The sequence below is a fragment of the Hylobates moloch genome, unplaced genomic scaffold, assembly GCF_009828535.3.
Source record: "Hylobates moloch isolate HMO894 unplaced genomic scaffold, HMol_V3 SCAFFOLD_19, whole genome shotgun sequence".
Classification (NCBI taxonomy): Eukaryota; Metazoa; Chordata; class Mammalia; order Primates; family Hylobatidae; genus Hylobates; species Hylobates moloch.
Genome location: NW_026652294.1, coordinates 16,344,617 through 16,368,761, shown reverse-complemented (window position 1 = coordinate 16,368,761; position 24,145 = coordinate 16,344,617). Strand labels below are relative to the sequence as shown.

The 24,145-nt window shown below is 52.7% G+C and overlaps 1 protein-coding gene across 2 annotated transcripts in view; it reads right to left on the bottom strand.

Moving 5' to 3' along the window:
- Positions 1–24,145, bottom strand: part of MYH9 (myosin heavy chain 9) — a 104,137-nt gene that overhangs the window by 35,724 nt on the left and 44,268 nt on the right. For both annotated transcript variants that reach the window (XM_032138751.3, XM_032138753.2), the window contains exons 3-10: positions 23,149–23,305; positions 8,769–8,796; positions 7,883–7,976; positions 3,739–3,831; positions 3,072–3,135; positions 2,092–2,190; positions 1,513–1,656; positions 832–927 (exon numbers count right to left, since the gene is read on the bottom strand). In XM_032138751.3, coding sequence (XP_031994642.1) covers positions 832–927; positions 1,513–1,656; positions 2,092–2,190; positions 3,072–3,135; positions 3,739–3,831; positions 7,883–7,976; positions 8,769–8,796; positions 23,149–23,305 — 775 coding nt within the window. The remainder of the gene's footprint in view (positions 1–831; positions 928–1,512; positions 1,657–2,091; positions 2,191–3,071; positions 3,136–3,738; positions 3,832–7,882; positions 7,977–8,768; positions 8,797–23,148; positions 23,306–24,145) is intronic.

Genomic DNA, 24,145 nt, shown 5'->3' with positions numbered 1-24,145 from the left:
CTGGGGCATGGAACAGCACAGGATCCCACAGGAGTGTCTTTTTTTTTTTTTTTTTTGAGACGGAGTCTTGCTCTTGTTGCCCAGGCTGGGGTGCAGTGGCACGATTTCGGCTCACTGCAACCCCTACCTGCTGGCTTCAAGCAATTCTCCTGCCTCAGCCTCCTGAGTAGCTGGGATTACAGGTGCATGCCACCATGTCCGGCGAATTTTTGTATTTTTAATAGAGATGGGGTTTCACAATGTTGGCCAGGCTGGTCTCGAACTCCTGACCTCATGATCTGCCCGCCTCAGCCTCCCAACTGCTGGGATTACAGATGTGAGCCACCACTCCCAGCCAGGAGTGTCTTTTACAATCCACACACCCATGCGTTACATCTTTAGAGAGACCCTAAGGAGGGCACGTTAAGACTGAATAACTTGTATGGGGTCATTTGCAGCAACCCTAACAAAGGGGCTGAGTCGGGTGCGGCAAGGACATAATTTCAGGATCTCAACATAGTCACGGGCAAGGCTCCCGTTAAGGAGGAGCTACGGCAGAAATCACTGGTGTCCTGACGAATCGTTTGGTCTCAGGAATGAATGAGGGAAGCCCTGGTCCACATGATCACAAATTTAAGTTATTCTGAAATGCTCACTTGGTGAGAAAAAAAAACAGGGTCATGTTTACGTGTGTTTTACATCTGTACAGAAAATACCGACAGATATACGGCCATAAACACAACTAACATTAAAAAGAACAGTGTCCGAAACTTCTGCAAGACCTTCCCTCCTGAGCAAATCCATGGCCAAGCACCTGCCCCATTATTTCCGGCGAGAGGCCCCGGGTGTTACCTGTGTTGTCGGGCATGGACGCCTGGTCAGTGTTCCGCTCCTTCTTGAAGACGATGTTGCCGAGCTGAAGAACCCCTGAGATGACCCGCAGCAGGCCTTTGGGTGCAATCAGAGGCAGCTCAGAAGCACACATGGGTCATGGTGATTCCCGGGGGTGGGGGCCACTCATCCAGGGATCCTCAAGCCAGACAAGCCAAGCAGGGACACCCCCCAATTCCCTGGGGCCACAGGAGCACCAGGTCTGCGTCTAACAGTGTGTGGTGGGCCCAGCCACCCTAGAGGGCTCACTCCCTCCTGGCCGGCATGGCCAGTCCACACTGCCATTCATGCTGGGCTTCACCAGCACAAAGCACTCATCCATCCCCAGCTTCTTCCACACTCCCCAAGACAGGACATGAATATTCTACTTTCAGCAAATGGCAAGGGCTGTGCAGTGGACCCGAGCCCTGGGCAGTTAAGGACATGTCCTTTGCACCTTTTCTGAATGCCTGTGGTACCACCAGGAACAAATAACCCTGAACCTCAAATCTGAGGAATCATTTGCCCACACACTGAAGGCCTTCCCCTTCCCCTGGCCTCTAGCAGGCTCCCCAGGCCCATCAGCTACCCTGATGCCCCTGAGGGTGTGGGTACCAGCCTTCCTCCGCCCCACCCTCGACCACAGGAGGGCCAGCCCTGTACCCATTTGCTCCTCTTCTGGGATGCCCATAATCCTCATGGCCTCCATGGTCTCCTGGAACATGTCCTTGTCCTGCTGCCCGGGGATGGTGACGTGTCCATTGGACAGGAAGCGGTATTTGTTGTACGGCTCCAACAGGAGATCGGCTGTAAGGGGTGGAGGGCAAGAGTGCCTCAGTGAGGTGCTGAAAGCAGAGGCTCCATCAGCGCTGTGACCTCGAAGGTTGGAGAGACTGGGACAGACCCTGAGCCCTGAAGTGCCCTGGAAACCGCAGAGTAGCCAGCGACGTTCAGCTTTCCTCAGTGTCTGAGACTCTAACACTCCCATCTCCTGGCCCAGGAGAGCGCCAGGGTCCTGTGATTTGCAGCTACACGTGCAGCCCATCCTAGCTTTTCTCTGGCATGGTCAGAGACCGAAGACCAAGTCCTTAGGATGGCGCAGAGAATAGGAGTCATTCTCACTTCTCCCCGCTAAACCCAAGGCCAAAAGTTTTCATTTCCCAAATGATGTCTATGGCCCAATTCTGGCAAGAGGCCCAGAGCCCGGCAGCCCCGGTGTCAGGCTGCAGGCCGCCTACTCACTCTTCAGGTGCTCTCCAGCCCCAGACAGAAGATAATAGAAGATGTGGAAGGTCCGTTCTTCCTTGGCTTGGCGGATAGCACGAGATTTCTCCAAAAGATCTTTGCAAATATTAAGGAGCAACACAAGCTGGGGGGAAGGCAAGCCCTCCACTGTCCTCATTTTTTTTTTTTTTTTTTTTTTGGAGACAGAGTCTCGCTCTGTCACCCAGGTTGGAGTACAATGGCGTGATCTCGGCTCACTGCAACCTCCACCTCCTGGATTCAAGTGATTCTCCTGCCTCAGCCTCCCAAGTAGCTGGGATTACAGGTGCCCACCACCACACCCAGCTAATTTTGGTATTTTTAGTAGAGACAGAGTTTCGCCATGTTGGCCAGCTGGTCTTGAACTCTCGACCTCAGGTGATCCACCCACCTTAGCCTCCCAAAGTGTTGGGATTACAGGCATGAGCCACTGTGCCTGGCCAGCCTTCCATTTCCTCTTATTCTCATCGAAAGGAACTGAACTTCACCAGGAAGGAAGAATGGCACAAAATGGCAAAAACACAGCAAAAGCGAACTACCTTGGTTCTCACCTTCAAGGGGCACGGCGTGTCCAAGAGGAGCTCACACCCTCGGGAGCCTTGTCTCATTCTTACAGGTAATGGGAACAAGAACACTCCCACAAGCAAAGGCTAAACACTGGCACGCGGGAGAGATAAAGTGGCATCCCCCAAATGCCCACCTCTGGGAGCCACACTAGACGGCTTTCAACAGCTCCATCCCATTCAAAGCACAGGTTATCCTGCCTGTAATAAGGAAAGCCCTAAGCTCTGTGTTGGGTTTGCACTAGCTGATCCTGACAGTCCCCAACTCCACAGAGAAGGTGTCATGACGGGCCCATAAGGGGGAAAGTGCTGGAATCAGGAGGCAGCTTCTTCTCTACAAAGGTCATGCCTCCCCTCCGGATCCACAACTCTTATCCCAATGAACCACAAGGATACAAGTCTCAATGTTGGCTCCAACGATGTAGCCGTTGACATCAAAGTTGATGCGAATGAATTTGCCCTAAGAAAGGATAGCAAGAGATCAGGGGTGCCCCTAACATGGGGAGCTAGAGAGCAACGGGGAGACCAGAGCCCCCCACCCCACCTCCGGTGGGCACAGCTTGGAGGGAGAAAACCCAGAAACGGGACCCATGTACCAGGCCAGGGGCCCCCTATGCCCACACCGAACGGGACCTTGGGACTCAGGGGCCACACTGCCTAAGGCCATGAGCCTAAGACAAGCTGATCCCACACCCAGGTTCCTCCACAGAGGGGGAAAGAGACCAGTTATCTGGAAGTGTTCCTCTCTGCCTGACCCGGGAACTAACTGGCTACTGGTGACAGCAGAGCACTCTGGGGCAGAGCAGGCAGCACCCTCACTGGCCTTTCCACCTCTCATGAGGGAGGCTGAAGAAGCTACTTGTGGCCTTCGTCCTCAAGAGGGGCAGGGCAGGTCCACACCAACTGGCATTCAGTCTGGCCTAGTCCACACGACAGGCCAGATAGCACCGAGTCTGAACCGTCCTCGGTTTTGAGGGGAGGGCACCCAGGAAAAGGCAGCATGAGCCAAAGCTCCGGGCAAGGCCCTCTGTCCCCAGAGCCGGGGCGCCACCGCGCTACTCACGAAGCGAGAGGAGTTGTCATTCTTCACGGTCTTGGCGTTCCCGAAGGCCTCCAGGATGGGGTTGGCCTGCAGCAGCTGCCGCTCCAGCTCGCCCTGCAAGGAACCCAGGGATGCAGTGAAGGCCGGGCAGCGACCTGGGCTGCTGAGCCTGCCCTGCCTGGAAGGGGGACGATGGCAGAGCCGTGTCAGCATGTCCAACGTGCCAGGAACAGAGGTTTCCGGGTGGGCTCCAGTGTGCGACTCCAGCGAAGGCCAGGCCCCGGTATCATCCAAGTGCGGCCTTCCTGCCAGGCTTTGGAAACCTTGGTCAGTTTGAACTTACTTCCATGGCCCTGGAAACGGCAGGCAGGAAGCTCCCTCAGCTCTAGGAACCTGGCCCTGGAGGACCCACGTGAAAGCAGCACTTAAACTAGAGAGCCGGCAGCACAGACACCCTGGGACAGTGTCTCCATCCTGTATACACCAGCTTCCCTCTACCTCCTTGCCTCTAATCCTCACATTTTTATTCCTTTTCATAGAAAAAGCAAATGAGGGGATCGGATCTGGAAAATATACACGCTCATCTCATCTGTGTCCTGATAAATGCTTCACTTTCTGTACCAGCCCCTCCACTGCTGCGCCCAAAACCCACCACGGCAGGCAGTGAGCACGGGACCCATGAGGCCCACTTTGGGCTCCAAGCTGTTTACTGAGAATGTCAATAAATCCTACTGTGAACTCCAGGGTGCTTTGTGGTAGACAAAATGCACCCTTGTGCCTTCTTATCCCTGGACCCCCACCATACTCAGGGGGCAGGGCAGAGCGGCCCCATTTCACAGAATAGGAAAGCTGAGGCCAAGGGAGGGGTGCTCAAGGTCATCCAGCTATCAGTCAGCAGAGCGGGGTGGCAGCATTCCAGTCCCCTCCCTAACCCGTCAGCCACTGCCTTGTCTTCACACCTGCACAGCAGGCCCATGCAACCAGGGATTAACTAACGCTGGCTGAGAAGACTAGGGAGCTGGTTCCCCTTAATGCCTGAGTGCCCTCTGGGGGAAAGAACATCACACAAGGGCCAGGCGAGGCTTTGTATTTATTAAAGGCTGGAGTCAAGCCAGGGTTTTCCGGGAACAGCAGCCGCCTGTGAGTGATGACAAGGAAAACTGGGAGGAGTAGGAGCTCCCAGGAGAGCCACGGACCCTGGCCTTACAAGCACACCTGCCACAGACGAGATCCATCTGCAGGGCACCACGGACACTCTGGAGTCTAGCCGAGCCAGACTGGAAGCCCACCTGAGACCACAAGGGACAGAGCAAAGCCTCCTCCTCTGGCAGCCCTCCTAGGCCAGGACCCCCCAACCCAGGGCTAGGAAGCCTTCCGCTTGTGAACCATCCAGACAAGTGAGGGCATTGCTCTAGTGCCCGCCCCTGAAGGAGGGTCAGCAGGGCCAGGTCAGAGGGCAGGGGTCAAGCTCACAGAGCAGGCACTACGTGTGCGCTGGGCACCCGTGGTAACTGGACACCGGGCTTCCACCCACAGGCCTCGGGCAGGCCTGGGAAGTCGGCTGAGGCAGCCCACGGAGCCAGATTTGGATGAGAATGGCTCCCCCACCCACTACGCCGTTCCTCTCAGAGCACAGGCCAGGCTGCCAGGCTGGCTGAACCGCTCCCGTTCCCGCAGACAGAAGGGAACGTAGCCCCCTCCAGCGCCTGTGCTCGCCCTGGCTGGGAGGCGAACTGAGGCCTCTGTTTGGGACCACACGCTGTTGCCATGGAAAGTGGGGCCGCGGGGCCAAGTCGGGAGCAGCCACTTCAGATTCCAGAGCCATGTTTCCTGCTGACAATAGTGATGACTAACCTATGGCTTTTTCTCTACTGACATCTAATTGGGCACAGAAGAGATTTTAATTTTTCAATGAACTCTGCGTAACATGAAATGATGCGGTACTGTATAAGGTTTGGGGTTACCCATCGGTTTCTGAAGGGCTTCACTGGGTGGTGTTTCTGCCAGTGAGCCCCAACTAGTGCACAAATAACACAGCAGGGAGAGTCAAAGGTCACCGTTCAGGCTCCGGGCATCTACCTGGAAAGCCCCTTGGACCAAGCTCTTTTTTGCCAACCCGCAGCCCAGGCCAAACCTGGCCTCCCCGCAGCAAGGTGAGGTCTGTAACAACCCCTCTGCTGGCGTTGGGAGGGTCAACTCGGCCACTGCAAGTGAGAGAGTGCTGGCTCCCAAACCAAGTTCAAGGGTGTTCCGTGCTCCGGCTGCCTGTGGAAAATCACAGCACAGCTTCAGGCAAGCAAATCAACCAAACCAGCCAATGGCCTTTCACGCTGACAGCCTGAGCTATGACTGGAAGCCTGGGGCAACCTACTCCCTCACTCTAGTGGGCTCAGGGCAGGGACGGGGTGCCTACCAAAGTCTGCGTTTTGACAGCGTGGCTCCCACTGTCACCCCCAACCCCAGCATGCTGTCTTTGCTGAGCGCTGCCTTCCCCTCTACAACAGGAACCCCAGATGTAAGGCATATGATCTATTTCACTGCTCTCTGTGTCCTGTCTCCTGTCTTCCAGGACAGGAACTCCAATGTCACCCTCCCAAGAACCAGTCACATACTAGGCAATCAATAAATACTTGGGAAATTGATTTTACTGCAAATTCAGAGATGGAAAACCACAGCTAGAGAACTCCTAACCTCACAGCTCTGTTTTTAAAATAGGCCTCCTAAAAAGAATGGAAAATGGGGGGTAGGGAGGGAGAGAGGGATGGAGAGAGAGAGAGAGACAGAGAGAGAGAGAAGAAAAGAAACTTTATTAGTTTCTAAATATAACTCCTGACGCCCCATGGAAAAAGATTCCAAACGTCTTGAGAAGCTTGGCACATGAAAAGTTACTTCTGGTTCGGTTCCAGAAGACTGTACTCATTAGGCCATTCTGCAGGCCACACCCCAGACCTGCATGCAGACACACACCCCTCCTTACTTACGAAGGCCACACACGGCACGCCAGTAAGGTGGAGCCACTGGGAGCGGCCAAGCTCCCCTGATAGGCTTCAAGGAACACCACTGGCACTTCGCTTTCACAGGGGAGTTTAAGAGTGTGTGCTTGAGAGAGAGCATCCCACAGCCATGCTTAAGTCTGATCACCCCAACCTCTGAAAAACTCCAACATGAGAACTCCCCGGCACTGCTTCTGACTGGCACGGCGGTGGCAGGTGAGGGCAGCCGGCCATCTGCATCTGGTCTGGACCACAGAGCATGGAGGGCTCCGTGAGAGAGGAGTCCCCGTCCACCGTGCCGGGGTCAGGTTCCGCATGGGATATGACAGCTATGGTGCACTGTGGGGAAATCTGGGCATGACTGGAGTTTCTGAGAACAACTAGGTGTGAGGCCCGTCCCCATTCTGCAGGAGCTGTCATTTCAGAGTGCACAGGAGGTCACTGTGTGCCACACCCAGCCCCTCCTCCCAAGACAGTCAGTGAGCTGAGCCTAAAAGAAGAGTTCTAGCTGCAGAAAGTGACAAGTGTGGGGTGAAAAGCTGCTTAGAACAAAATACAGAATTCAAGGGCACACGATGGGCAGAACACGCATTCCCAGTGCAGAACGTGCAGTAAACGTGCAGCTCACCTAGCGAGGACGCTGCTGGGTTCAACCATAATCCATCAAAAGGGAGAGGAAAAAAATGGAGGTGAGATGACTTTCCAATTGCCCTTTCTCTCTTCGCTGGGGTGGTGGGGGTGGGTGGTTGTCCACCCAGAGGCATTTCAACAGCAGGAAAAAAAAATGGAATCAAACACAGGTCTGCCTGAGACCCTTCAAGCTTCCATCAACTTGAGGACCAAGTCTTGGAATCTGCCTTCCAGCCTCAGAAGGGGAGGACACACAGCAATCAGCTGCAAACGCCAAGAGGGCTGCTATGCAAACTCCAGGACCTCACCAGTTTCCACAGCAACTCAGAAGGCTAAGAGGCCAAGGACGGAATGGGCTTGCTACCGCCAGACCACTCCCAGGACAGGCCACGCTGTCGCCTCAACGGAAATGGGCCCAGCCTCTGCTTCATTCCCCAAAGCATCCTCTTGTAAAGCTGAAGCCAGGACCACTAAGTGCTCTTCCTCCATCATCCCACCAAGGCCAAGCAAGCGGCCACGGGGACAAGGGCTGCAGCACTCACCTGGTCCTTCTTGCTCTTGTGCGAGGACGCCACGTACGCCAGATACTGGATGACCTTCTTGGTGTTCTCCGTCTTGCCAGCTCCAGATTCGCCACTACCAAGAGAGGCAAGGAAGTCCTGGGCTTAGGCATGGCCAAGTCCTTGACCTCTGTCCCTTCCCACTGCACACTCCGCTGCCTTGCGTTCTGTCGGGTGCCCGTGAAGGACCCAACGTGTGGCAGAAAACAGGACTGCCACATAAATGCTCTGGAATCCTCAGGCAGTCCACTTCCCATGGCTCTCCAGGGGCCAGACAGAAGTAAACTGAAATCCACTGCCTGCCCTGGTCACTTGGCAGCTTTCACATCCAAGTGTTTTAAAAATCAGTTTTAGGCAGCTGTGGACTTAGGGGTCAAAGGCACTTGTACATGTTCCTTTGAAATGTCACTTTAAGGAACGTTCTGTGCCATTAGCTCCCTTAGCAATGGGGTTTATGGATCTCCTTGTTAAGTTCAGAGGCTGAGAGGCCCCAGTGTCTACATCAATCCAGGTAAAGAAAAGCCACCATCCAGAGCAAGAAGGAATGCCTTCCGCCCAGAAGTTACGGAGGAGCTGGTTCCCAGCTGGATTGTGGAGAAATCTTGCTTTTCCTTTCTGCCATAAGCTCCACCCTCCTTCCCACTGGCTCCTTGAGGAAGGATGATTGAAATTGAGCTCATCCATGCAGTGGGACCACTGAGTAGCAAACATACAAACTGAAGTCCTATCCCTTGGAGAAGTGGAGGAGGGGGCCTTGAATTGGGAATGAAGGACTCCACAAGCCCCAGTTGTGGTTTCAGTAGGAGACCTCAAGAATGAGAACAGATTGGGGTGAAATGAACCACTACCCAGACGGAGAAATACTTACGTGCACAAGATGGATTGATCTTCTCGGTCTGAAACAAAGGAGACATCAGATTAACTCCCGCCAGATACAAAAGCCTCCCCCACCTTATTCCTGAAGAGCTGCCCGTTTCCCAGACAGGGAGTACAGTGTCACAGATGCTGTCTTTGCGGGGATCTCACAGCCCACCCTCACACCTGGCTGGGAGGAGCATTTGCGGGGGAGAGTGCCATTGGGCAGATGCTCCTGCCACCTAGGAGCTCACACTGCCCATGCACGCAATTCAGCCCCCACTAGAAAACCAGAAATAGTTCTGTGTCTCCCACCTTAGAGGAACTAGTGTGTGGAAAGTTCTTCAGGAGTTGACTTTCCTGGGAGCTGAGTGGGGAGCTGCCCTGTGTGTTTATAACGGGGCGGGGGGCTGAAGCTGTTATAAATAAGCCTGCTGCAGGTGCTCTAAAAACCATCCCCACTGAAGGAAGGAGTGCCATTTAAGAGGCTGGGGGAGGAGGGGTGACGAGGCCTGGCTTTGCAACGGGACAGCCCTGGGATAAGATGCTGCCTTACAGCCTGAGACCCGGGACAGGTGCGCAGGCTTCTCTGAGCCCCAGCTCCCTCCTCCGCAGCGTGGGATAACAGTACTTGTGTCCACAACACATGTGAACACACCAGCATGGTGTCTGGCAAGTGGAAGGCGTGCAATGATGTCACTTTAGAGGCAGCTTGTAAAGAATGACAGCTTCTGATGGGTTTCTGTGACAACCTGTTCTCTAGCCGGGTGTCAGGAACTTTCAGCAACTATCAACAGCTCTATGAACTGCTTGGCAAGGAAGGTTATAAATACCCACCCTCCCCCAGTACAGGAGGGGCAGTAATGCCCACACTCTGAAAGCTAAGTTTGCCAGAAACACTAAGGCATCCTGGCTGTTCAGTACTGGGTATTCAAGCAACAGCTGAAAATACAAACGCATTTTTTTCCGTTTTATCCCACTCCATCTAATAGCCTCACCGTCCTTGAAGTCAAATTGGCCTGAATCCAGGATCAGGCTACTTACAAATATTTGAGCTGCAGTGAGGTATTTAATTCTGAGTCTCAGTTTCTACATCCACAAAGTAGATCTGCTACTAATGCCCTTGCAGGATTAGTTTGAAAAATAGAAATAACACATAAAATGGACCTGCCGCAGTCTCCCTGTAAAGACAGTAAGCTCCACAAACAGTTGCTGTCTATACCGACTTCCCCATCGCGACGTCGCCACGATGGGTGGCAGAGGCGCTGTCAGGGCAGTGGGAGCATCCATGGCTGTTGGTACAGTATCGGCACTGGGTGGAAACACGGATTCAGCGACGTGTGAAGGACACACTGAGTGGCTCGCACAGCCTGGTCAGGGCCCTGCATGACTAGGCACTGGGAGAATGACTCATGGCTTTCCAAGTGCATGGCCTCAGGAGACACATTTAACCGTTCAACACCAGTAGACACCGACCAGCTAGGCTGCCTGCCTCTTCCGAGGTGAGCTTTCTAGCGTGCCTGACCTCAGCAGCGTGTGGGGCTGGGCACTGCCTCCAATCTCTTCTTCTGCCCACTGGTCGGTCATTCAGGAGGGAAAAGGAAGCCCAGACAGAAAGAAGAAAAAACAAACCTCACACCCAGCACCAATGGCAGCTGCCCCTGCCCTGGGCCGCAGCTTCCTCCCAGCCCCCTAAGCATCAACGGGGTGGGGGTGCAGAGGGGCTGGGTCACTCCCATTCACAAACACACCCCACACCCTGCTCTCTGATGTGGAAACTGCTCAGGAGACAAGCTCTAGGGGGGCCTTACTCCCCCTTGCCTTTCTCAAAAAACACAGAGTCCGTCAAGCCTGCACAGCAAGGACAGAGATTAGAGACCTGCATCCTTGACAAGACAGACGGGAAGACAGAAGGGAGGGAGGCGGCAGGAACAACAGCCTGGGGAAGACAGAGCAATTTCATCACTGGCCCCTAACAACAGTGTGGCAACCGATAAGGGTTCGGAACAAACATTTTTGTCATCCCAGCCCCTTGCCCTCCCCGACTGCGTCTCCCTGTGGTCTGCCCCAGCTGTGGGCATGTTTAGTCACCGGCTCTACTAGCAGGCAAGAATGTACCTGCGAGTGCTGGCAAGTCATGAGCAGCAACGGCCCAATGCTACCATAAAAGGAAACATTCCCCAACCCTTCCAGAGGAACCGTTTTCCCAGGGCTGTCCCTAGGATGGCTGAAATTCCTCTAATTGTGTGAGGAGGAGTCAGAGGCTCTGCTGCTGAACAACAGGAAGCAGAGCCCCCAAACACACTCGAGGGCATGCACACACAGGCACATGCACGCACAAGGACATGGACACACACATAGACACACAGCATCTGTGCATACACAGTCACTTATGGAGGTAGGTGTACAGAGGTACGTGTGCACAGAAATACATGCACACACACATGTGCAAAGCCATATACATAGATCCACACATGGACGCACACAAGGCACACAGCTGCACATGCATTCACAGATGCATATCCACAAGCACAAGTGCAAACACAGGCACGCAAGGCACATGTATTCACAGGTGAACGTGAACATACATGTTATGTACATAGCCATGCACACACACTTCAAATTCCGAAACCCCAGAGCCAAACTCATTGTCTCCTGTCCATCCACCCCAGCATCCCCAGCTCTCTCACTTCTCCAGCCTTCCCCCTCCAATTCCTGAAGCCAATTTACCACTGTCAACACAGTCTAACCATACCTTAAAGAAATCTGGATTTGTTCTGCCAGGAACATTCATTTGGACAAATGCTTTCTGAAAGGCAAACTGCTGGGAGGCCTCCTCATTGCATCTCTTGCCGCACTGCTTAGTATCCCAAATTCACCTGCCCCATGCACCACGAATCGTACCATGGCCCCAAGCAACCCAAAAGGTCCTTCCAATGCTCAGGAAGGGTTTTGGTCTGTTATCTTGTGTGGCCTCCAATAACCTTACAAGGTGTTGTATTGCAATGTACAAAGCAGGTATTATCGTCATTGTTTTGCAATCTTTCCACACAGCGGTTCGTCTGGATTTGTTCCTGATCTCAGAGGCATCTCTTCTGGGCAGTGGGGTGGTTAGAATTCTTAGCAACCAGTGGGCTCTTGGCCTACTCAGTTTACTCTGCAGCCCACCTCCCCACCCTGTGCATTCTGCTGGAGACTGCCATTGGCGCCCACCTCACCAACCCTTCCCCGCACCGTCATCTCACAGGATGAGCACATTCAGAGTCCGGCCCAATCCGCTTATTTTGGCTCAAGTCCTTATTTGGCCTGTAAGGACTGAAGGCTTATTTGAAAACGCCCTTCCTTCCTCTACACGGGAGGAGGCCGCCAGGGACAAGCCTCTTCTGGGGCACGAGCCCCCTGCCAGATGAAAGTCTAGCCGTGGTAGGCGCCTGAACCCACTGCCCCAGCCCCTCTCTTGGTGAGGGTGGGGTAGAGACGGGGTTATGAGTCACTCTGCAGTAGTTTTCAGACTTTTCAAAAAGCAGCGGCAGTCCTTCCTCAGACAAAATCTTCCCAAATCCCTGAGCAAGGGACAGTGGGTGGTGGAGACAGGGTTCCTCAGAGCACAGTTTGACAACCACTGGTCCATGTGTCTGGAGCAGTTCTGCAAAGGAGGAAGCCACAGCTGAGAGCGCTGCGGCCCTGGGTTCCGCTCTTCCCCACGCGATGCCTGGCCCCTTGACCTCTCTGGGAATGAAGGGACTGCTCTGAGGATGGAAGGAAATGGTGTTCCCGTCGTACACGGTGTGAGGCAGACGCCCAGACATGCCATCCTCACCCCCCTGCTGTCTCGGAGCTCCCAACTGAGCAATTCCCTGGCACTGCCACAAGAAAGTCTTTTATAAAAGTTACAAATTGAGGAACCAGGCCATTTTCTCCCTGGATTTCATTTTAAACCTGAAATGTCCTGAGGCCAAGCCCATACAGTGAGGGCATCTGAGCTGATGTGGCCATCTACCTGTGGACAGGTGTATCCAGCCAGCTCAGCAGGCTGGGCCCAGGAGGGAGGAAGGGAAACCTGACCACAGGTATTTCATCCCAGGTGCAGACTTCTGCTGGGGGCTTAAGGCTCACTTCCTCTGTGAGAGGAGCTGCAGCTCACTCTTGTCCATAAAAGGCCACAAGGCTCACAGAGTGGTGACATCAGCCCGACAGGAAGTACAGAGGAAGGGGCCTGGTTCACCAGCAGCCACTGCTGGGACTGACTCATCACCCTGCTCCCAAGATCACACCTCCCGAGGTTCCGGCATGGAGCAGCTCTCTCGGGCTCCACCTGGGAGAGGCCCCTGCAGGACCCCATCTTCGGCTCCACTGGACTTCTTGAGAAATGGGTATGGGCCAAGAAAGAAAGACAGGAAAAAGGGCAGTTTCAGGTTGGACAACATGCCCACGTTGGGTGAGACTGATGGGATAATCTGACACAAATGGGACCAAAACTTTCCACCACCAGGGAGCCTTCTGCTTTCAGGGAAACTCCAGAGTGGCCCCTGGGGGTGGCCTACTATATGTGTTGGCACTGTGAGCCCTGCCCTGCGTTGCCAGGATGGGTGTCTCAGGCTGTCCTGGGCAGAGTCCTAGACCCAGAGTCACTTCTCCCCGAGACCCTCATGTGAACAGCATCTGGGTCTCAGTTGGTCAAAGCACAAAGCACCTGCGGGGCTGAAGCTTGGAACTCAGGGGCTTGGGAAGGCCTTGGAGAGCACCTACTTTAACTCGACCCCAAGATCAGGGCATCATTCTTCTTTCCTAAGAAACCCGATGACTTGATCAGAGTTGCACAAATGGGGCTGAGAACTCAGGTCTCTGGAAGCCTCACCCACCCCCGGACTCCCCTCCAGCGAACACCCCTACGGGCACAGCACTCGGCACCTCCCGCAGGCCTGCCTCAGTGCTGCAAAGAAAGGGCCGCAACACTCTCATGACGGGAAGCTCTGCTTCTCCACAGCCAGCTCAATTCACAAGCTTGGGTTACAAGTCTTTGGGAGGCAAACAGAGAGGAGAAGAAAAGCCAGTGCAAAATGATGCTTCATATTAGCAGAGGCTGCAGATCTATGCCGAGTGGGGTGGAGCTTCCTGGCAGCCTGCCTGCCGAGCAATCCGCCAGCAAAGGAGGAAGCCCCTGCCATGGCTCCTAGGCACACAATGAGGTCATGGGCAAGTGTGCCCTCCATGCCACCACGGTAGGCCCAGACCAACGGACATGCCTGCTCAGCAGCATCCACGCCAGAAGCCAGTTCGACTTGGCCCAGTGCCTCTGCCCACAGCCCTGTGTTCCCCCAGGTGGAACCTTGGTTTGAACCTGCTGAGACCCAAGTCCCCAGTTACAGGAGGCAGAGAATGGGTGGCCCTCCCCCTCCAGGCACCCTGGATAATTAAAAAAAAAAAAACTTCGAGGGATCACTCTTAACTTTCATTATGTCAGACTAAGCAAGGCCCCAAACAAGCCTTCTCTTGGCCAAAATGCATTAGGAAAACACAGGTAAGTTCCCAGCACACAGGCAAATCTGCCAGAAACAGCACTGCTGTTTCTGTGGGCGGGGCCAAGAGGGGGAACTTTCTCCTTCTGGGGTTGTCGCCAAGGCAGCTCCAACAGGTTTGTCAGACTGCAGGGAAATTCAAAAGCCACATACAAGTGCTGACCACCCACAGCTCATGCCACCGGGACACTCCCAGTCCAGTTCCGCCTTGCTCCTACCTAACATTCCCCTTGGGAAAAGGAAAGGCAAGGCAGGAGGGGCCCCTGTTGACTTCTGCAGAGGGCTGGAGCAACAGGGAATAAGAGGGAAGGAGCCGGGACACACACAGGGAGCATGGAAGACACAGCCAGGCACTGCTCATGACAAACTCGGCTCCCTGTTGGAGCACAAACAGGCCTGCAAAGACAGCAACCAGCTTTGTGAAACTCCCTTTGATGAGTCAAACGTGCTTGAGAGCACCAGGGACATCAATGGCAGGAGGCGAACAGTAACAGCGCATGAACATGCTGCCTTGGAGGAGCGGTCGGTAGAAGGAAAGGCGTGTCGGTGACTGTTAGGCCAGGATTCACTCCTGGAGCACAGCTCACACTTCCTCTCCTTTCAGCTTAGACCTGGGCCCTGCTGTATCTGTGGACTAGCTCATGTGGAAGAGACAAGATTTTCAGGAAGAATCCTGAAGCCAGGTGGGAATGACATCCTGAGCCCCCATCAGCACTGTCTGTTTGCCAAAAGAAAACCTGGGGTCTCAAGAGTTTATGGAGTTTATGATCAAGGTCCACACGGGGCTGACAGCCTTGGTCAAGACTAAACAAATTTGACAGAAGCCACTTGCAGAATCCCAACTTTTATACCTGCAGACTTTCAGCTCATTTATCTTTCTTTAGTTGTAGGGAATTACTTTGGTTCTCCACTGATACCTTCATTCCAGAAATCAGGTAGGTAAAGGAAAGCAACTCCTTTCTCTGCACACACTGTCGTTCAGCCCTGACAAACTGGGACACAGTTCAACTGAAGTCTCTGAGCCGGAGCTGGAGAGAACAGGAAAAACGGGCTGGTAGGTGACACTCACCAGGCAGCAAGAGAACTCGTCACGGGAGGCCAAAAGCACAAAGTGGCTTAGTGATTAGGGATTTGATGTGAGTTTTTGTTGTTGGTTTGTTTCAGGGGATGGGAAGCAGAAACAAAAAACACTGGGCAAAGCTTCCAAACACCCCCACCCAAAGTTTCAGGTTCTAAGAGGCCACTTCCTATTTCCCGCTCAGTGGGCCCAGAGCAAAGCATGGTGGGCCTGTTGGGTTGGATTTACAAAAAAAAAAAGTAAGCCTAACGCTGAATCCTTGAAAAGGGCCCGTTAACCACAGATTCCTCTTCTAGAGAGAAGACGTTCTAGAAATGAGACTGACAGGCAGGACCATTGGTAGTTCAGCAGCCTCATGCTGGGACCAGGCTTTCCTTCCTGGGGGAGCAGCACAAAGCAGCCAGCTCGCATCAGCTCGAGGACAGCACCTCCCGGCTGCAGCCATGGTGTTGGGTGGTGGCCCAGGGCCTGCTTCCCACAGCACCTGTCTGGTCCACCAGCAGCCCAGGGAACAGAAAAGCGTTTCAGGGCTGCAGAAGAACCAACTCTGGATCAAGCACATCTCCTAAAGCTCCACTGAGGCCACATCAGCCCCAGGCCTCAGCTCTGCATGGACCAGACCAGACAAGCCAGAGACCGCGTCTGCTATCACGTTCCAGTGTGTGGCACGGTCGCTGCAGAGGAAGCGGCTGTGACAACTCACTTCCTGCGCCTGGACTCTCGGGGGAGTCTTTTTGGGGAGATTCAAATGGCTGCCTGGAAGATGCATTTAGCCATCACCTTCGTTAAGCGACCAGGAGTGTGGATGGAAGGAATGAGCGATGTGAAGGCTCCGTGGAAGGTGGGGCAGTTCAGTCAAGAGGTGTTTGGACTCCTACTGCCAGCTCTAACAGGTGCTTATCACAGGCATCACACACACGGCGTCTTACTTTTTACCATGGCCCTGCCAGGGAGTGTTATGAAGCCCAAGAGGAGGACAAGAGAACGAAGGCTCAATTAGAGTGAGTTGACTTGTTCCAGCCAGGTTGCAGTCAGGAAGCGAAAGAGGCAGATTCCTGCTCTGTCTAGTCCAAAACCCACAGTCTCTCCTCCACAACACACTTCCTCTTGCTCAAAGGCAATACGTGGCACTTTTCCCAAATCTAAGGCTGAGACAGGCCCAGCAGCCCCTTTTTGGTGCCCTGTAGAAGTGCTGTGTCATCTATCAAAGGCCCGTACCCACCCCAGAGGCTCTCAAGGCTCAGTGGGGCGCCCCTCTCTGTGCTGATCTCTTGCTCTCATCTTGAAGCTGATGTGCCTATCTCTGTGCATGAGACAGTCACCTCTTCCAGGCAGGCCCCAGCCTGCTGTCTGTACACTCTCTGCAGAGTGCCCAGCACACACACAGTAGGTGTTCAGACAGCACAGGGAGACCAGCGGGTGCAGACACAGAACACGCCCCATCTTGGAGAGCCCACGCTGCCTCCATGGGCACATTTAGGCACACAGGGCCTGCTCTCGACCTCCCCAGCAGACAGCGGGGCCTTTGTGTGCTGATGGCTGGCAGGGCTGGCGGCCTCCCGACTGGGTGCATTCCTGCTTCAGCAGAGTCATCCCATCTGTGGCTTCCACGGCACTCCTTCCTCAGCTGCCTGTCCCGGTGAGTTGACTTAAACAGAGCTTTTCTGCCCCTTGAAGCTTTTTCCTGAGCCTCTGCCGAACGTGGCACTTTTCCTCAGAAAGACCTTGGAAAGCAGATGGTTCCACAGAGACACAACTAGCAGGGCAGGGAGAATGTGGAGAGAAGGAAAGAGAGGGCCTCTCCTCCCCTAGTGCCCCCCAACCACTGAGGCGGAGATAAGAATTCCTTCAAGACCAGCCAGAGAAAATGAGGGGCACCAATGCCCCACGGGCCTGTGCCGGGGTAACAGGCACCAGGACAGAAAATCAGGAGACTGCTTTCTGGGGCTGGCTGCCTGCGGGCTTTTTGACAAGCCAGTTAACATATCTGTGCCTGCCTCTTTATGTATGAATTCGAAGAGCCATGCTCAGACGTGAAGATACACAAAAATTCTACTTCTCATTGTTTACAGAAAAAGGTCAGACACCGAGGGGCATGTGCACACTCACTGGCACTCTGAGCGGCTGCTGGGTGACCAACCACCTCTGGTGCAGCTTCCATTGGGAACCAGGGATCGGGTGGGAGGGAGACTGGCCACAGAGCAAAGGGTTAAATTGCTCTCAGACAAGTTTAGGCCTAGAATGAAAGCAGATCTGCTTCCCCCAAAATGCTGGGAACTCATTAAAATATTAATACCATAAAGTCACTGAAAGTGAACCAAACCTGGCATTCTACCTAATTCACATAGAAGGGGCTTTTTCTACTCACTGGGGAGATAACTGGGCTCATGTCAAATTCCTCAACCAGCGAGTTCTCCTGTAGAGACATACACACCTTTCCCCACAGGGGACACCCCAGAGGGTCTGGCCCGGGATCCAGAAGCACCATTTCCTAGGCGAGGCAGACCTTTTGCAGACCACAGCTGCTTCCACCTGAACTCTACAGCAGACCATTGTGCCTGCCCCGGGACAGAGTCCCACCCATCCCCCGCTGCCTGGCAAGGGCCAGCAACACAATGTTTATGCTCTCTCACTCTCCTGGCCTTGGCCAGTTCAAAGCCTTCGGTGCCATCACAGAGTTCCGAGGAACAGTCCAATCCCCAAGGCAGGAAGACCCAGGAACAGCCATGACAATGAATTAACAACATGGGAAAGCCAGGGGCAGGAGAGTGAACCGACCATGTCACCCAAGGCCATGCTGGGCACGTCTGGGATGCCCTGTAACTACTTACTGACTGACACACACCACCGCCTTTCTGCAAGATCCAAGCACCCCAGGCCTCGCCACACTTGACAAAACTCCCAGGACACCTGACACCGGCTCAGCCACGCTGGCGCAGGTGTAGGCAGCAAATGTCTTGTTTTGCAGCTAGGGCCACAAATATCTGTCTATAAACATGCCTCGTCTCTCCACCTGGACCGCCAGGGCATCCAGTAACAGGATAATGTCAAAACCTCCTGGCATTCTGGCACCTTCTGTCAACAACCTCCACGGCCTAATCCAAGGCACTACATGCTGTCATGCCCCACCCGTGCCCACGGCAGACAGCACTAATCCATCTCAGAGTTCCTGCATCGAGTCTCAAATCCTTGCCAGCACAGGGCTCCAGGCAGCCACTACTGATCGATCGGAGATGACACTCAAAGTAAAACTAATCTGCAATGCTTAGTCCAGTAGTTCTTAACTGGGAATAATCTTGCCCCCCAAGGAACACTTGATGGCAATGTCTGAGAATATTTTTGGTTGTCACAACTGGAGAGGGAAGGTGTAGCTTGTACCAAGGGAATAGAGGCCAGGATGCTGCTAAAAATCCTACAGTGCTCAGGAAGATCCCCCACCCCCAACAGAGAATCATCCAGCCTCAAATGTCACTAGTGCCAAGTGTGAGAATCCCTGGCTTAGTCTGACAATAGGTGAGTGACATATAATTTATCCTCCAAACTGGGATGCTTCTGAAAGTGAAAGAGAGTGCTACTAATAATAACTGTGGAACAACAGGCATAAATCGGGACTGTACAGGCAAACCAGCACACTGAACAGATAAAGGCAGATGGAGGTCCCCAGGAAGGGTCAAAGAGCTCCTCTCCTACAAGTCCCCAGACAGAGCCACCAACTGTCCTATTTGGCAGAATAAATGCTAGTATGTCATAAGGCACAGCCAGCTCAGGAAGGAAATCTTTGTCCAGTTCTTGTTTAAAGAAAAAGCACAAAAGGAACTTTCCGGCTGTGCCTTTTAAGATGTAAGTGGCAGAGAACAAATCTGTTTCCCCCAAAGCCAGGTGGGCAGCATGCACTAAGACTTCACTCCAAAAGACAGGAGCAGATTTTAACAGCCTGCAGACCCCGAGGCTCCACAGGTGACACATGACCCAGGGCAAGAACCAAAGGTTCCTCTGGACATTTTTCTTTTACTAGTGAACCAGCTTGTCATAATATGGACAACTTCTGTTACTAACTTCCTCCCTGCTCCAAGAACAAGAAACCTATTAGTATTTGCTTTGCTGGTCAGCTATATACAGAAAGAAGGAACTTTCTTTTTTTTTTTTTGAGACGGAGTCTTGCTCTATCACCCAGGCTGGAGTGCAGTGGCGCGATCTCGGCTCACTGCAAGCTCCGCCTCCCGGGTTCACGCCATTCTCCTGCCTCAGCCTCTCCGAGTAGCTGGGACTACAGGCGCCCGCCACCACGCCCGGCTAATTTTTTGGTATTTTTAGTAGAGACGGGGTTTCACCGTGGTCTCGATCTCCTGACCTCGTGATCCGCCCGCCTCAGCCTCCCAAAGTGCTGGGATTACAAGCGTGAGCCACTGCGCCCGGCCTAGAAGGAACTTTCTTTTCTTTTTTTTTGAGACCGAGTCTCGCTCTGCTGCCCAGGCTGGAGTCCAATGACACGATCTCAGCTCACTGCAACCTCTGCACCCAGGTTCAAGCAATTCTCATGCCTCAGCCTCCTGAGTAGTTGGGACTACAGGCGTGAGCCACAATGCCAGGCTAATTTTTTTGTTTTTTTAGTAGAGACAGGGTTTCGCCATGTTGACCAGGCTGGTCTCGAACTCCTGACCTCAGGTGATCCACCTGCCTTGGCCTCCCAAAGTGCTGGGATTACAGGTGTGAGCCACCACGCCCAGCCGAAGAAGAAAGAAAATAGCCTAGAAATGTCCTCCGTCAGTCAATGTGGGAGCTCAAGAGCTGCAGCAAGTCCAATGCTAGGCAGAAGGCAAAGTGAAAACCTCTCAGACTGAGGGTTAGGAAACACATGGACCCAATTCCTGCACGGACTGCTTTAAAGGAGGCATCAACAATGCAAGTTTCCCATGCTCACAAATGTATTTCCTATCCCTGGTCTCCGAAAGATGAAATCTCCCACCTGGCCAGGTGCGGTGGCTCACGCCTATAATCCCAGCACTTTGGGAGACCGAGGCGGGTGGATCATGAGGTTAGGAGTTCAAGACCAGCCTGACCAACATGGTGAAACCCCGTCTCTACTAAAAATACAAAAAAATTAGCCGGGCGTGGTGGCATGCGCCTGTAATCCCAGCTACTCAGGAGGCTGAGGCAGGAGAATTGCTTGAACCCAGGAGGCAGAGGCTGCAGTGAGCCGAGATTGTGCCACTGCATTCCAGCCTGGGCGACAAGAGTGAGACTCCATCTCAAAAAAAAAAAAAAAGAAATCGCCCACCTACCTGCCCTCATAATTTGCAAATCTGATCAAACCACTTGATTCAGAATCTTGACAAATCATGAAGAGACCCTGAATTGCACAGATGTACGAGGGCAGTCCCTAAGTTCCTATCAAGGCCATTCGGTTATGGCCAAGACAAAGGAAAGCTCTGGTTATCTGCATCCTTTTTTTTGTCCCCCAATTACTTTCAGTGTATGGAGCTTTCAGGCCACCATCAAATTTTTGTTGTTGTTGAACAAATAAAAATTGAATGAATCTCTTGGAGAAGGAGTCCCACAGGTTAACTGAAGACAGTCTGAAGTCCAGATCTGAAGACTGTCTCCTGCCTCATCAGTACACATTACTCAGTCTTAATGTCTTGCCTAAAAGCAAAAATGCCCAGTTGCTAGATAACCATCCCAATCCAGGATCCAAGTGTGAGAACAGGCCCTTACTCAGTAGCTGAGATCTCAAGATGACTCCAGAGTACACTTCTTGCACTAGGCCAATTAAGAGAGCTGGGAGCAAACTGACTCATAACCTCTAGAGACAAAGAATCAGACTTTTCTGGAATCCCACAGAATGTTTTTCCACCAGGCTGTTCTAGTTAGCATTTTGAAACAGACATTCTACTTTAGAACTGAAGGGCTGACTTCCTCAAGATATTTTGATAGACGTGAACATAAGCCAAAGACTCGGCCAAACTTGAGCATCCTACATAATGCATCAAGCTCAACAGTGAAATGCCTCCTCCACAGCACAGCGCGGGTGGTGGGGGACAGGCCGCAAGCTGCCACTGTAAACCACTAAACCAGAGACAAAGTGGTTAACCCAACAAGATGCATTACCACCACTGTCTAGATAGACTGCAAAGTTTAAAGAAAAAAGGATCCGTATGTAATGGGACATAACAAACCACTATCCATACAAGATAGGAGAACACAGCCCTGGCCGAAAATTGGGTTTGAGTCAGGATTACATATGCCAGGTACTTAGCTAAGCTCTGAGAATATAAAGGCAACGTGGGCCCCGTCTGTATCTAGGAGAGAAAAAGAAACGTGTAAACACTGCAGTCAAATAAAGCACTACCAGGGCTCTGATGCAAATCTAGCCCAGATATTCTCCTTGAAGGCCCTAATGCTTCAGTCATGTTTTTAAAAAAAGAGTAGGGATTTGCCATGCATTGCAGGCAGATAGAGCAGGTAGGGTGTTTTGAAGCAGAAAGGGCTTTTAGGGAAATGTAAGGAGTTCCACATAGCTAGGAAGGTGGAGAGGTAGGTAAGGGGCCAATTTTGAAGGGTACTGTACACTACCACAGAGTCTCAGTGTTATTAGGCTAGTGCAAAAGTAATCGCGGTCTTTGCCATTAAAAGTAATGGCAAAGACCGCGATTACTTTTGCACTAACCTAATAGCTCTGGGGGAATGAGGAGCCTTTCCATGATTTGTCAAGATTTCAAATCAAGTGATTTGATCACATTTACATCCCAGAAAGATGACCGGCTGGTGGAAGCACAGGGTGGGGGTCTCTATTAAGAGTAAAGGTGGCTGGGCACGGTGGCTGACGCCTGTAATCCCAGCACTTTGGGAGGCCAAGGTGGGTGGATCACCTGAGGTCAGGAGTTCGAGACCAGCCTGGCCAACATGGCAAAACCCCGTCTCTACTAAAAATACAAAAATTAGCCGTGCATGGTGGCACGAGCCTGTAATCCCAGCTACTAGGGGGGCTGAGGCAAGAGAATCGCTTGAACCTGGGAAGCGGAGGTTGCAGTGAGCCAAGATCATGCCACTGCACACTCCAGCCTGGGTGACAGAGCGAGATTCCATCTCAAAAAAAAAAAAGAAAGAAAGAAAGGGAGTGGTAGAGACTGTCCAATGCTGGGGAGAGGTGAGGTAGGAACTCCTGAGAGCCGTGGACTTAGCAACACACAGGTCATAGGTGACCTCTGTCGGCCAGTCTGGAGAAGGGGTGGGGACAGATAGCCAGGGCGAGGGGAGTGACCAGGAGGTGGGGATGGACGCAGTGAGCACAGACACTTCCTCCACAAAGCTTCACTGCGATGGAACAGAAGGGGCACAGAAGCCAGAGTGACAAGGGGGCAGAAGCCACCCGAGGCTCTGCATCTGTTTGTGTAGAGATGGGAAGAACTCAAACGTGTTTCTAGACTGTGGGGAAGGAGCAAGAGAGGAAGACAGAAAAACACAAAGGGAAGGGAAGAACAAGAAGAAGAAGAAGGGGCCTAAAAGAAGGCAGAGGGGGCAGGCACAAGAGCTCTTGAAAAGTATGAGAAATTGAGAGAAAAATTAGGAAATGTATATTTTAAAGCTTCTAGAACATTCTATCAACATATAAATATGTCCTCTGGATAGCCATTGGCCCTGGCTTTCGTACAGAGGTCTACAGACCTCCATGATGCACTGCCCATCACCAGCCACTAGATCAATGTGGCACCAAATGTGACTTAGCACCTGCAAAGGTGTCAATGAGGCCCCAGGTGAAGACTCAGCCCCAGGTGGGCTCACAATACGTCACCCACCTTGCATCATACTCCTGTAGGCGGTGTCTGTGATGGCGTAGATGTGAGGGGGCATCTCGTGCCTCTTCTTGCCCTTGTACATTTCCACAATCTCTTCAGAGTAGATGGGCAGGTTCTTGTAGGGATTGATGACCACACAGAACAGGCCCGAATAGGTCTAAAGAAAAGAGCGGCAAATAGGAACGGGTTAGGAAGTCTGATTCTCAGTAGTGTACAAACTTTGCAGCAAAATATCTGCGGCTTCAAAGGATCCCTGAGTCAGCCTGATGTGAAGGCACTCCCTGACGGCCCTCGCTCCCAGTGGCCCAGCTCCCGCAGCCCTGCTGCAGCTGTGGAGCACCAGCATCCTCCTTCTGCCCTGTAAGTGAAGATCCTCCTTCTCCACTGCAGGAGTGCTCCAGCCTCGTAGGTCAGTGAGTGTGCGTATCCACCAGGCAAGGTCCGCGGCCAAGCGGACAGCAGAAGTCCAGTTACAAAACTCAGATCTGAGGACAATGAGAGATGTCTTTGTCATCATGAGAGAGGCACAAACAGAAAAGGGATCAGCGGCAGCACAGCAAACTGTAGAAACACAAATCATTCCATACCGAAGGACGCTGAGAGACAGTGAAGCTTACACCTTTCTAGCACTGGAAAAACGCACTGCGTCCTAAACCAATTAGATCTTTTGTGGGATAGTGGGTCCCAGACAGACACCTCTTTCGCTGGAATCTTCTAGAGACATTCACATGCAAATCCCTCAAACACTTTAAGACTATTTCACATCCCCTGTGAGCTTTCTCCAAGACTTCTTCTCTGGAGGGGAACCCAATTAATCAACATCCTTAATGTGAGGTACCTAAAATATACCCAATACTCCAAGTGTGACTTGATCAAGTTCAAATAAGACCCCCAGAGTCAGATGTCCTGAGTTCAAATCTCAGCAAGGGTAAGGTTCTTAACCTCTCTCCCCCTCCATTTCTCGATATGAAAAACGGGGACAGGAAGAGCTCTAGAC